Consider the following 15,187-nt stretch of genomic DNA (forward strand, 5'->3'; position numbering starts at 1 on the left):
CTAAAAAAAATACAGGCCCCAGCCTCCACACACCTAACACTGTGAGCACAAAATGGATATAAAACATCTGGTGGTTCAGTAAAAAGTATTTTAATCTAAATATTACTTGTTTAGTAATCCCACTACTCCTTGGTACCCTTAAACTACACATTAGTAACTTTAACTTATTTTTTTGGGTTGAAAACTTAACCCAGTATGATGGGTCAAACACATGATCAAGCACTGTTTTGTTATATCAATCCATGGTTGGGTCAGTCCATATTTAGCCCAGAAATGTTATATAATAAAGAGCCGACAGGGATTATTTTCATGATTTTCTTTGAGGTAGTCATTTCACTGGTCATTTCACTTCTTTGCCATTTCATACGTTTGCATTTTGCTTCTTCAGTTTCATACTTTTGCAGTTTTGGTCATTTTATACCCAACTTACTGGGATTCAAATAAGAGCCATCTTCACGTTGTACCCACCAGGGCAACGTTTCAGACCACTGTCAATTATGTTTTTTTTTAACCATTCTAAATGGTCTGTATATAATTTACTCACAGCAAGGAAGTACAGTAAGGACTTTATCAAATAATATGAAGGGACAAATTGATCCAAAGCCAAAAAAAAAAATTTAAAATGGGCAGTATCAGTTCCTACATGAATGCTGCCCTGGACGGGTTCCTCCGTCTGAGAAGTAACAAGAGATTAAATTACACATTGTTTTTAAACGTTTCTTAACTGACTCCACAAATCCAAATGGGGTTTTGAGGAATCTATGATTGCTGGATAATTCAGTCAGGGTGTGAAGGACCGAGCCGGTCAAGCATGAGGACACAGTAATAATTTTCAGAGAACATGAGTTTTATTTCCCCAAAATAACAAAATTCAAATAACTGTTACAGGTCCCTTAAAAGAGGTCCAATAAAGAAGCTAAACTCAAGACAAAAAAATCAGGGTTAAACATAACAAAACCTCAAACTAACTGCTCAAACAAACTGACCTCCTACACAACAAAGGGGACCTAAATACTGGCTGATCAGACCAGACTAACACACTGAGGAAAAGGGAAGGAAAACATATACAGACATTTAACTGGCAAAAATAACTAAACACAGTTAGCTTAAAAAATTACTTGAATGACTAATAACTAAACAAAATAAGCAAATCACAAAAACAAAGAGAACTTATGCAAAAATTAGAATAAAGACTCCATGGTCTTCCCCCATGGTGGAACTCCAGATGGTATCACCCAATCAGTCAATCTGGAATTGGAGTGTGCCAGCCAGAGTCCATTGCTTCTGTTCAAGGTACTCCCTCACAGCGCCAGCAAAGAAAACACAAAAAATGTTAAATATTTGACAAAATTAAATATACAAAAGTTAACCAAATGTGCACGCTACAATTAGAACTAATGTATTTCAATATTGTCAAATGATAATATAAACAGAAACCCATGTATTTTTGCTGCAGTGAATGTGTATATGAAAACTCAAAATGAAAAAGTGTTTGTGTGGGGGGTTACCGACTGTGTGGCTGCAGGTGTGGCCATCACACAGGGTTTGAACTTTCTATATAGTGCAGTTTTTATATTTGTCTCAGTTTATGTCAGGGTCTGGAGTTGTTACCTGGCTGCTGCTAACCTTTCTCCACCACTAGGTGCCACAATCCGGAGGAGGTCGAGGGAGGACAGGTGTAGCTCATCAGCTGAGAGGTTTAGAGAGTTAGGCTGGGACAGTTGTTGTCTTGATGCCACATTCTTTTTCCTGTGAACATTTGAACTGTAGATGATCAAATTCCAATCCAGAATTTTACAGTAAAATTCCCCTCTAATTTAATTTTGAGTCATAAAATCAGATCAGCTATAGTAATCAGATACCTACTTTAGAATCATTAGTCCGCTGTGGTGTTTAGCAATATTTTCTTCCTACATCTATGCACAAGTCATCGCAACTCTTCAATTGCAGGACATGCCAATAAGCAATATGAAACCTGTTCAATGTACCTGATAGATGACTTTACTCTTGCCACCCCCCTGGACAAAGCAGCACTGGTATGAAGCGGTTAGGTACATAATGAAAACAGGAAGTGGACAAAATGGCAAAAAGAAGGTTTGAAATGAGGTATGAATTGGCAACCTGGTTCCTAATCGTTGTAAAGAAAAATCAAACAAATGAGCAACAACAACAAATCTCGATAAAAATGAGTTAGTTTCATAAAGTGCACGGGCATTTATTGCTGTGTACAGATTAAATTAACACAGACGGTTGATAAAATCCTTTAGAAATTTCACCTAAAATATAGATAAACATTTGAAGTGGCAAGTCCTTGAGATACAGAATGAAAAACCTCTTTGTATCTCGTTTAAAAATTCCAGTTCAGTCTCTGACAATCGCATTAGATGTGAGGGAGCTAAGGGCGCTCGCCTCTGTTTCTGATTCAGATTTCAGCATGCACATCAACCAAGTGAGTATTAGGGAAAGCAGAGCCAGGATGCTGGCGACGAACAGACAAACTGGGCCCACGGGCGGCGCTATGTGGTTGAAGTTATGTACGGAAATGAGGCCCAGAAATAAAAGCACCACCGTAGATAGGAAGGAGAAGATGGCGCACACACAGCCCGTGGTAAACGCTACGTTTTTGCATGTCTCACGGCTTTCCTCGGTGGCAGAAGATTCGGATGGCCCTGCCTGTTGTTCCGTGTTTGATGAGCTCTGTCGCCGATGCTCTGTAAGTGGAAGAGCTTCGACCAGGGCGCTGTTGTTCGGGAGGTTTTGAACCTGATATTCCCGAACCGGAGTCCGGTGGCGACACACGGGGCAGCCGATTCTCCAACCTCGACCTTCTCGGGAGTGCAGAGTTTCGAGGCACTCCTGACAGAAGGTGTGGGAGCAGCTCAGCTGTTTGGGAATGTGAGGGCCTAAGTCAAAGTAGTTGTAGCAGATTTTGCACTCGTATTCTTCTTCGTTAGACTGAGCAAAACCACAACCGCCTTGTTGATGGACATTCTCCGCCATGTTCACCCATATTATTCCGCTTTATTTGACCGCACATGTCATTTAAGTTAATAATTAAAATATAGTGCATCAAATCATAAAAAAAAAAAAAATATATATATATATATATATATATGTGCATTTTTTTTATCCTTGTTTTCCGCTACGCGTTTTCCGCTACGCGTCAGTCCAACTCCATCCGGTTCACAGACATGTGTAACAGTCCCCTGGAGCAAAACCCAAGAACAGCTTTACTAAAACAAGCCCTGAAACAACTAAACGAATAGCAAGAAATAGAAAAAACATGAAATAATAAGAAGAAAACAAACAAAATCAATAGACTTGTTCAGATTGATTTTCTGATCTGTTCTCTGTCACCTGGTTGGTGTCACAACGAGCATCATGTGCTCGACATGCCTCGTTAAACCGTGTAATAAAATTGGGAACCTGCTCTAACAGTGAAAAGAGTCCTGTGAGATGTGTCGCTTTGAATTTCAGCACCGCAGTCAGCGGACAGCGCCGTGCAGGGCAATCGGCGGTGACATCTTCAACTGCAGCTACAACTGTCCCGCAAAATCATTCCCACATCACGCTGTCACGTTATACCAACAAACTTCAATGATTGTATGTGTCAACACAAAGTAGCACATGATTGTGAAGCGGAAGGAACTTGGTAAACGTTTCCATTTTTGATAACATTACAAAATCCTTCATTTGCGGCATGCATTTGTAGTGAGAGCATTATTTCTGATACCCCTAAATAAAATCCAGAAAAATCAGATGCCTCAAGAACTCACTACAGTGAATATAATTCACCCTCAGAGGTTTGTTAGAGAACATTAGTGAACAAACATTATCATTAAGACCAAGGAACACAGCAGACAGGTTAGGGATGAATGTTTGGAGACGTTTATAGCACAATTAGGTTATAAAACAATGTTTCGAGCTTTGAACATCTCACAGAGACAGTACAGTCCATCATCTGAGAATGTACCAAACCTACCAAGACATGGCTGTCCACCCATACAGACAGGACAGACAAGGAGAGCATAATTCAGAGAAGCAACCAACAGGCTTGTGTTAACTCTGGAGGAGCTGTTCAGATTCACAGCACATGTAGTACGAATCTATCCATACAACTGTTAGCCATGCTATATACAGTATATGATGTTGAAAAACATGCTCTAGTCATGGGAGACTGAATATTGAAGTTAAAGGTGAACCACAATGGTGGCAGCATCATTCTATGGAAATGATTCCTGCGAACAGGGAAGCTTATTAGTGTTGATGTGAAGATTGGTGGAGCTAAATACGAGGCAATCCTGGAAGAAAACCTATTTGAGACTGGGACAGAGGTTCACCTTCCAGTAGGACACAACCCATTTACACCGACACCCAAAGCTACAGGTCCTTCTAAAAAAATTAGCATATTGTAATAAAGTTCATTATTTTCTATAATGTAATGATGAAAATTTAACATTCATATATTTTAGATTCATTGCACACTAACTGAAATATTTCAGGTCTTTTATTGCCTTAATACGGATGATTTTGGCATACAGCTCATGAAAACCCAAAATTCCTATCTCACAAAATTAGCATATTTCATCCGATCAATAAAAGAAAAGTGTTTTTAATACAAAAAACGTCAACCTTCAAATAATCATGTACAGTTATGCACTCAATACTTGGTCGGGAATCCTTTTGCAGAAATGACTGCTTCAATGCGGCGTGGCATGGAGGCAATCAGCCTGTGGCACTGCTGAGGTCTTATGGAGGCCCAAGATGCTTCGATAGCGGCCTTTAGCTCATCCAGAGTGTTGGGTCTTGAGTCTCTCAAAGTTCTCTTCACAATATCCCACAGATTCTCTATGGGGTTCAGGTCAGGAGAGTTGGCAGGCCAATTGAGCACAGTGATACCATGGTCAGTAAACCATTTACCAGTGGTTTTGGCACTGTGAGCAGGTGCCAGGTCGTGCTGAAAAATGAAATCTTCATCTCCATAAAGCTTTTCAGCAGATGGAAGCATGAAGTGCTCCAAAATCTCCTGATAGCTAGCTGCATTGACCCTGCCCTTGATAAAACACAGTGGACCAACACCAGCAGCTGACACGGCACCCCAGACCATCACTGACTGTGGGTACTTGACACTGGACTTCTGGCATTTTGGCATTTCCTTCTCCCCAGTCTTCCTCCAGACTCTGGCACCTTGATTTCCGAATGACATGCAGAATTTGCTTTCATCCGAAAAAAGTACTTTGGACCACTGAGCAACAGTCCAGTGCTGCTTCTCTGTAGCCCAGGACTGGGGAATGCGGCACCTGTAGCCCATTTCCTGCACACGCCTGTGCACGGTGGCTCTGGATGTTTCTACTCCAGACTCAGTCCACTGCTCCCGCAGGTCCCCCAAGGTCTGGAATCGGCCCTTCTCCACAATCTTCCTCAGAGTCCGGTCACCTCTTCTCGTTGTGCAGCGTTTTCTGCCACACTTTTTCCTTCCCACAGACTTCCCACTGAGGTGCCTTGATACAGCACTCTGGGAACAGCCTATTTGTTCAGAAATTTCTTTCTGTGTCTTACCCTCTTGCTTGAGGGTGTCAATAGTGGCCTTCTGGACAGCAGTCAGGTCGGCAGTCTTACCCATGATTGGGGTTTTGAGTGATGAATCAGGCTGGGAGTTTTAAAGGCGTCAGGAATCTTTTGCAGGTGTTTAGAGTTAACTCGTTGATTCAGATGATTAGGTTCATAGCTCGTTTAGAGACCCTTTTAATGATATGCTAATTTTGTGAGATAGGAATTTTGGATTTTTATGAGCTGTACGACAAAATCATCCGTATTAAGACAATAAAAGACCTAAAATATTTCAGTTAGTGTGCAATGAATCTAAAATATATGATGGTTACATTTTCATCATGACATTATGGAAAATAATGAACTTTATCACAATATGCTAATATTTTGAGAAGGACCTGTACATCGAAAAGTTTAGGTCAAAGCCTATTCCTATGGTAGACTGGCCCAATTAAAATAGATTTAATGTTAAATCAATTGAGAATCCTTGCCAAAACTTAAAAAGTTATTTTTCTAAGGTTTGCAAAAATTAAAATATTTTTAAGCTCACAGAGACATAACCTAAAAGACTTGCAGCAGTAAGTGCAGCAAAACAGGATCCTGCAAAGTGTTGACTAAGATTGGTGGAGTTCAAAGGCTTGCCACACTTTTCAGATTTGTATTTGTAAAAACAAACTGAAAATAATGTATCATTGTCCTTCCACTTCACAATTATGCAGTGCTCTATGTTAGTTTATCACATAAAATCCCAATGTATTACACTCAAGTGTGTTGTCGTTACATGACAAATTGTGAAGTTTGTTAATATTTCTGCAAGACACTGTAAGTCAGAATATTTTTTAAATTCATACCTCAAAGATTCAGTCCAATGTTACAAAAAGCTAAAAACTAAGCTATTACCTTCTCCACAACTTTATCCCTGGCCTCACTGTTGTGTTCCTCAGTCTTGATGATGCTGTTTATTTACTGATGTTCTCTAACGAGCCTATGAGGCCTTCACAGAACAGCTGTATTTATACCAATATTGAATTACACACATGGACTTGTTTTCCTAACTAGAGGATTTTCGAAGGTAATCGGTTGCAATGAAATTTGTTTAGATGTATCCCGTTAAAAGGGGAAGAATTTATATTCACACCATACTTACCCATTAAGTTTTAAAAATATTTAAAACTTCATGGGTATACCATACTTTGTGTTGGTCTATCACATAAAATCCCAACAAAATACATGTGAAAAAGTTCAAGGGGAATGAATACTTTTGCAAGACATTCAATAAGCCCCCGTAGCCCGCCTCTCGCCCATAGACTGATGGAGATAGGAACCAGCTCCCCCGCAAACCTGTACAGAAGAAGCGGGTATAGAAAATGAATGGATGGATGGATGAATAAGCCCCATCTACCCTAAATTTCTAATGTAGTGACTAGATACCCTATATAAACAACGTATGTCATATCGTAATGTCGTATGTAATACCTGCTAACTTTCTATTCTTGGCTTAAGAAAATAACAACCAATCAGTTCTTGACAACCATAAGAAAGGATCACTAATGACAGCAAGAGTGAAATATAATTTTAGAAATCAATTCCCTGCAAAGACCAGATTCTGTTTTAACCACATTAGATATATTACACTATGTATTTGCACATAAGTTACTGAATTACTCTCTGGTTATATTTTTTTCCTGCTAGGTTTAGATGAGATTACTTTATAATGATATTTATTTGATAATGAAATGATGTGCATGTATTGTTTACATGGTTTTTATCTACAAATTCAGTTTGATCTTGTTTGATAGTGTAATTGTATTTAACTCAAAAACATAATTAAAATACTTGAAAATAAAATATTAAAACCAGAAAGGTCCTTTTTTATTCTGCTTTGTTTAAATAAAAGGTCACATGAATTACTTTGCTTTGGCTAGATAGATAGATAGATAGATAGATAGATAGATAGATAGATAGATAGATAGATAGATAGATAGATAGATAGATAGATAGATAGATAGATAGATAGATAGATAGATAGATAGATAGATAGATAGATAGATAGATAGATAGATAGATAGATAGATAGATAGATAGATAGATAGATAGATAGATAGATAGATAGATAGATAGATAGATAGATAGATAGATGACATCTAATAAACTGTTAAGTCCCGAAGTGCCCTCTTGTGGCTGAATTTAGATATGCAGTATTTCCACTACTGATATTTTTTCCGATGAACAGAATTAATGATGTTTGAACAGAATAGAAAGACAAAATGCATGGCAGTCACAATGGAATGCTCAATGGCAATGGCAGAATTAGTTGTGATTATTATTTTCATCTAAAAGTCTAAAACAGGCTTTATGATGATTGGCGTAACTGACTTTCTGTGCTCAGTTCATTTGCCCTTAACCTCACAAGAACAGCTTTACAAGAACAGGTAATGAAAACATCAGTTTCCTTTGAGCTCTGTTAGATATCTGTCACACAAATATCTAACAGTTACTATAACTTTGTTTACACACACTGTTATATTCTATGAAATAAACAGTTGATTTGATGTAATCCTTTATGATACCATTGGAAATGTGTGTGAAAATAAATCAAATTCAGATCAAAACACAGTATATATCCCGAGAAACTTTAAAACTAAATCTTTAAGCTTCGCAAAAATACTATGAATTGTTAATCAATTTCAGCCATAGGTCCTTTCACTGCAAGACCATGAAGTTGAACAGTAGCATATTTTTTTTCTATTATCAGTCAGTGAAAGCAATTTCTAGATAATTTCACCCACATTTGCAGCACTATAATAACTGTAGGGAATATGGTGGTGGCATTAATGATTAACTGTTACAAAGCTTTAATTTTACTACTTTAAGTAAAGTACATACAGTACAGACCAAAAGTTTGGACACACCTTCTCATTCAAAGAGTTGTCTTTATTTTCATGACTATGAATATTGTAGCTTCACACTGAAGGCATCAAAACTATGAATTAACACATGTGGAATTATATACTGAACAAAAAAGTGTGAAACAACTGAAAATATGTCTTATATTCTAGGTTCTTCAAAGTATCCACCTTTTGCTTTGATTACTGCTCCACACACTCTTGGTATTCTGTTGATGAGCTTCAAGAAGTAGTCACCTGAAATGGTTTTCCAGCAGTCTTGAAGGAGTTCCCAGAGATGCTTAGCACTTGTTGGCCCTTTTGCGTTCACTCTGCGGTCCAGCTCACCCCAAACCATCTCGATTGGGTTCAGGTCCGGTGACTGTGGAGGCCAGGTCTTCTGGCGCAGCACCCCATCACTCTCCTTCTTGGTCAAATAGCTTGTGAAGTGAAAACCATTTCAGGTGACTACCTCTTGAAGCTCATCAACAGAATACCAAGAGTGTACGGAGCAGTAATCAAAGCAAAAGGTGGCTACTTTGAAGAACCTAGAATATAACACATATTTTCAGTTGTTTCACACTTTTTTGTTCAGTATATAATTCCACATGTTTTAATTCATAGTTTTGATGCCTTCAGTGTGAAGCTACAATATTCATAGTCATGAAAATAAAGAAAACTTTGAATGAGAAAGTGTCTCCAAACGTTTGGTCTGTACTGTAGAAGAAAGAAAAAAAGATGACCAGTAAAAATAACAAATGTGCAGACACAGCTCTCACAATGAAGTACACATATTTAAGTAGAATTTGGCAGAAGCTAAATATTTATCTATATTTTGTAGGGTCTATTTTTTCTAAATTTCACTCTGGCTTAGGAATATGAAAAGTTACTTTTATTTTAGTTTTAAATGTACTATAATTAGTATTCAAAAACAAAAAATCTGAGAGATAAAAACATGTGAGATTTTAAATAAGGGAAACATTTGAAAGAGTTTTGGATTTTGTTATTTCTATTTAAAGTCCAAATACATACAACATCCTTCAAAGTTTTGTAGATCCTTGTGACCACTTGTGTCTTAAACATAGTGTCCTGTTGATAAACACTTTATCAGTAAGTGTAAGATAGGCTTCTTAAGGAACACTACATTTGTCTTGGATCAACAATGGACCTAGTTTGACTTTTTGTGTGAATAGGCAGGAAATCCACATTGCTGTGTTATCACAACATCAGGTAACATGACTGTTTCAGACCGTAGTAAAGGCTTGGAGTGATTTCAGCCAGATAAGAATCTTACTGGAGATGTGACTGCATGTTTGTCATGAGACCACGAACTATTAGCTTGGCTGTTTTCAGTTTGCATTCGTTGGACAGTTAATTTAACCCTGCATGCCCTTTGGCTGTATCTTTAACAAATACTCTGATTCTCTGTTTTGGTTCTTCTGCCTCACCTGGGTTCACCTTCACAAGCCTTTGTTATGAGTTGAACTCCCACTGTCATGCTTTGGGGCCAGTTATATTTGATAAGATCAAATACATGAGAAAAACAGCAATTCGTTTGATAGTGCCTTGTAACAGTAGCATCAGTAAGAGAATGAATTTCCCTATTCCAAACCTGTGACCTTCATGAGTATGGTTCTGAGGTTCTGAGGTTTAGAGTGACCAAAGCACAGGCAAGAGCTCGGCAGCTGCATGTTTAAAGGAGTTTTCTTCTTTTATTCAAAGATAAGTTCAAAAGGTTTTCCAAATGTAGCAAGAACGTAGAAAAAATCACTGCAGGTACAAAAACACAAGTCGAAACTCCAAAAACTTACAGAGTTGACTCTGCAGGAACATAGTAGTCAAAGCTTTAGACGAGGATAGGTGAACGTACCAAGGAACCAGCGAAGAACAAACAAAAACAGAGAGCTTATAAACAGAGGGAAGTGGACTATGGACCAATGAGATACTGAGGCAGGTAATCAGATGAGAATGGAAATCAGGTGTGGACAAGGCTATAGAGAAATGAGGGAATCTGGATGGTTGCTAAGGTGACCGAACTAGAGTACAAAGGGAACATGAGGGAAGCCAGACAATAACATAACCAAAGGAACCTGACTACAAAAACAAAACTATAAATAACAAAACTCAGGGAAACAGAACTAAGCAAAACTATAGACGAAGATAATAAACCAATAGAGACATAAGAACCTAGAATAATCATTAACTAAAGTAAACTGAGAAACTAGAGGGAATAGAAGAAACACCAAAACCTAATAAATAACAAAGAACCCATAAAGAAACCCTGACCGTAAATAAACAAAACCTAAACCACAGAAAGGGAACCAGGACAAGGAGGAACAGAGAAAATAAACTAGTAAACAAAGAGTGAGGTGAACAAATACCAAAACATAAACAAACACAGATATACTAAATGGGAAACTAAACTAGAAACGACAAGGAAGACAAAGGAGCTAGAATAACAATGAATATAATAATAGTCATAAGAAAACCATAACAAGTAATAGAAAAGAAACCACTAAAGGAACTTAGACAAAACCCAAACTAAATGAAAGGTCGAAAACACATGAACACAACAAAGACCAAAGATGTCGCTTCATGTCAATGAGATGTTTATCTTAACTGATGGTTTATCTTTTCTCTAATGTATATTTCTCCCCCATTACACCAAGCCTGTTCTGTAGTTATTGTTATGCAAAGTTAGTCAAAATTGCTGTATCTGAGCAGCTGCAGTTTAAAGCATGTATGTGAAGGCTGATGCATGAGAAGACAAACTAAAATGATCTGTTCTTCCTTCATTTATGTTATACCAGAACTCCATTCTGATCATCGTGACTTATTGATTTAAATACAAACTTTTATCACAATCTGTACTCGTTTTTGGCAATAAGAATTAGTCGCAAAAGCTTTGTATTTCATGCTGTAAAATCTAATCTTAAATTGGCATAACCTATAAATTTAGCATATTATTTTACAATCTGTTCCTTGATTTCAGTGTTGTTACAAAAACTGTTAAGTCTGTCCCTATTAAATAGAAGAATATCTGTATTATAGTGATTGGATTCCAGGGACTCTTTACAAACTGATACAGCAGATCAGACTGTTCCACCCAGCTTGTCTATTTCAGACACAACAACACATGAAATATCATCAGAAATTGATAGAACAATTATCTAAAAAAAGATAAAAAAATGCTACAAAAATACAAAAGCTTACAGTAATTATCCAAACCCTAAACAAATATGCATGATTACAGGATGGAAACTTCAGTAATGATACATTATTAGGAGCCTCCCTGCACAGCATCGGCTTGATTATTAGAGGGCCAATAAAGGTTAAGTGCTTGCTGTTTCACAGCCAGCTGTCATTTTCCCAAACTGAGAGCTCTAAATAAAGCAATGTACAGCTTAATCCAAATGTAAATTATAGCCTTCTTTTTTTGTTAAGAAATGTGCAATACACTCCACTATTAATGGCACTTCTAGTAAATAAATTCAACTTTTCTTGTTTTTGCATGAGCTTATATTGAAATTTTCCGCACATTTATGTATTGGGAAGAAAAAAAAAATCTTAAACAATATCTGCCATAATTGTTGGTACTCGTTATATTTTAAATAAATGTAACAGAAGTAGTTTTCTAGTTAATGAAATTTTAAGGAACTTCTAATTATGACCTCCTGTTTTCTTTGGGGTATAAATATGACATGAAATAGAGGTCAATATCTTTTAACACCAGGTGTGTCAGGACCCAAGTTGGTCTTGCAATCTCACACAGTCAGCAGGATGATAGGGAGGTAAAAACAACTCTAAAGCTCAATGTTAGAGAACATCAAGAAAGAGTGAAAACTTGGGGCCACCAACTCTGCATGTTAACCGTGAGATGCTACCTACGCACCAACTGGTTATCTGGGAGTAATACCACATGAAAGCCTTGTCTGTTCTGCTGTCATAAATGTAAACATGTGGAGTCTGTTGAACTCTACTGAGACCTTCACTGTAACTTTGTGCTTTGGTCATATTAGTCTAAGATTGATATTTCCATCAACAAACACTTTTGGTGTGAAACAAAAAATTAATATGTGGAAAAGCACATAGCGCCCGGGATCTGCGATGTTCTGGGACAACCTTAGAAAATCTTTCCATATTTGATATTTGATGGCATCATGAAATATCAGGGGATTTTAAATATCCCCCCCATCCCAACTCTTACCATTTTTCTTTATTTGTAATTTCTGATGTCATGTGTTGTGCATCTGATGATAAAAGGTCCAGTTAGGAGTCCAGTCAACATATTTAAACTTTTCCTATCCCTGATTCAGAAAATATAGGCTAACGTTTCATTTAATGAAGACATGGAAAAACACAGTGTTATTGATGGATTCAGACATATGGCCTCTGGATCCCCTGGTTGATTCATTTACACGCAACAGCATGCTATTTGTACTTCTATTTCTTTTCAGGATCTTTTTTCTGGCTTATTTCTGACACACATTGTCGACCAGCGCTGCACATTTCTGACCCAGCTCGCTCCTTTAATTGATTTGACACGGTAGATCCGATTTCCATTTCATGATAGTCAAACTTTACTATAATAACTCTCTGTGGCCCCTGTTCTTGCTTTTATAGAGGTATAAGGTTTCCACATGCTTTTGTGTCCACGCACTCTTTTTTTTATTGCCCATGCAGTGTCTTGGGAGTGAAAGTGCAATAAGAGAGAATATGGATAAAACCTATGTGCCACAGCTTACGTTTTATTTCAAATAATATTTTCACAAAATGTCTGGTTTTGCTTGTTTGTTGGCCTCTTTTTGAGGGAAACGCTTCCTGCGACAAGAGTGGTATTTTGAATATTCTAAAGTATACAAATTTTGCTTAAGGTTTTCCTGGAGTGATTATGACCAAGTCATTTATGGAATGCAGAGCGAGTGAATGCAAAATGGGACAAAGCTATTCCTTGAGGGACAAAAGAAAAAAAAATGTATCGGTCTGTTAAACACGCCTAATTATTGCAATTATCACATCTCTATGCGCTTCAGAAAAGTCAAGTGATCCCTCATGTGGTCCAGTGTGTCAGCAACGCGACATTTTGCACGGATGTGTTCCACGGCCGTGTGGGCCAACCGCGGCTCTGCCACAGCGCCCTTTGTTTAATTAGCGCGACCGCTGCGAGAGACCACGCGGAGCTTTTCTGACGTGGGCTGAGGTGGACCTCGTGGGAGAGAGCGGATCCTCTTCTCCACGCTTAGACTCAGCGGTATCCACACCTTGAATTTCTGCAGTCAACTCTATTTGTAAAGCTTTGGTTTACACTCATCAGGTGGGCTCCACAACGAATAAAGATAATTTGAGTTGCTTTCAGTACTCAGTTTTTATTTTTTGTTATGAACATTAGCGGTATTTAAAATGATCATTATTATGGTATTTAAGAAAAAGTCACTGCAAACACAAAAGCCTTTGTTCAATATCCTCAAACCGATGCATCTAAGTTTGTAGAAAGGCTCATTCATAAAAAAGGGAGTGCACAGCAATTAAATTAAACTTTAATTACTACGGAACTGAAAACTTGTACACTAAGCGGTGCAAATGACAGAGAGAAAACACTACATATATCACATCATATGTAACACAATATTAATCGATGAAAATGATTAAGAGTTTTGATTTAATTAGACAACCTCATCTGCGCAAACATCACTCTGAATAGATCTTTAGCCTGGTCCTATTCCTGTATACTTTCCTTCCAAGCAGTCAGGCTTTCTTGTCTGTTGGACATCTTCAGGCACCTTGAGGTTTAACGGTGGCAACGTTTGTTGAAATTTGATCAGGAAGTTTTATCTGCACACAGATGATATGTTCTGGTTCAAGTGCCACAAAGTTGGGTCTGCCAATACTTTTGTTTCATAATATTTTAGAACAAATTAAGGACATTTTAAATATAATAATACACTGAGACAACCAGAGGCTTAAGGAAACTAATTTACTGCTTAGGGACCCCTAAATCAATAAGAACGTCCGCAAAACACTTGAATTCCCACACGAAGAATATATCAAAATATTTCATGTTTGTTAAACACCCTGCATTGAAAAGTTATGCAAGTTCAATTCTCAGTAAAAATATATCCTTTGTTCTTCCAGGCTTTTGTGTCATGATTTTCTTGTGTTTGTGTGTAAATCTTAATGTGATTTCCTTGTTTAGAGCTCTGGGATTTTATGTATGTAAAAGGCGCTTTATAAATAATTCTTACTTACATACTTACTATATTCTGATGAACTCTTTTACCAACAACAGTACAAGAATTACAAAACAACAGTGAAACGTAATAAAGACCACCTGATTAGATTGTATATTGTACATTATATAGATTTTTAAAAACAAGAAGCTAAAGTCAACTGATTGATGATGTCAAATAACATACTGATTTATGATTTACTGATTGGTAAAAGTTAAAGCGCAATGAGTTTATATCAACATGATTTTGATATAAATTTTATATGTCTGCTTTCCAGATGTTTTGGTGTTTATCAGAAAAAGAGGTACTTTTTTGCTTACATTCATTTTAATAACCTATGTTTAGGTATTTAAAATTGGATTAAATACTTTTTTATACAATCAAACTAAATTTGCAAATGAAACACGTGTAACTAATACATACACAGTGTTTTTACCTGAAAGTAACTTGGTAAATTAGAAATGGAATTATAAACAGAATCTAGTCTATGCTGGGAAGTAATTTCTAAAATCATATTTCAACTTC

The 15,187-nt window shown here is 37.2% G+C and overlaps 1 protein-coding gene across 3 annotated transcripts; it reads right to left on the reverse strand.

Moving 5' to 3' along the window:
• Positions 1 to 826: 826 nt before the first annotated feature.
• Positions 827 to 3,776, reverse strand: LOC124870175 (E3 ubiquitin-protein ligase RNF186-like). 3 transcript variants are annotated; one of them, XM_047368693.1, is made up of 2 exons: positions 1,989 to 3,776; positions 827 to 1,749 (listed from the first exon to the last, which is right to left on the reverse strand). In XM_047368693.1, exon 1 carries the CDS (start codon positions 2,998 to 3,000, stop codon positions 2,362 to 2,364), a length of 639 nt encoding a protein of 212 aa, XP_047224649.1. In that variant the 5' UTR covers positions 3,001 to 3,776; the 3' UTR covers positions 827 to 1,749; positions 1,989 to 2,361. The 3 variants fall into 3 exon arrangements, with proteins under 3 accessions (XP_047224649.1, XP_047224650.1, XP_047224648.1); XM_047368694.1 differs by having other exon boundaries at positions 1,867 to 3,776; XM_047368692.1 differs by having other exon boundaries at positions 827 to 1,300; positions 1,612 to 3,776.
• Between the last annotated feature and the right edge of the window lie 11,411 nt (positions 3,777 to 15,187).

Source organism: Girardinichthys multiradiatus, chromosome 6, assembly GCF_021462225.1.
Source record: "Girardinichthys multiradiatus isolate DD_20200921_A chromosome 6, DD_fGirMul_XY1, whole genome shotgun sequence".
In the NCBI taxonomy this organism is placed as follows: Eukaryota; Metazoa; Chordata; class Actinopteri; order Cyprinodontiformes; family Goodeidae; genus Girardinichthys; species Girardinichthys multiradiatus.

Coding starts and splice junctions, on each gene's coding strand:
- LOC124870175 (XM_047368693.1), bottom strand. CDS start 3,000: ATGGCGGAGAATGTCCATCAACAAGGCGGTTGTGGTTTTGCTCAGTCT.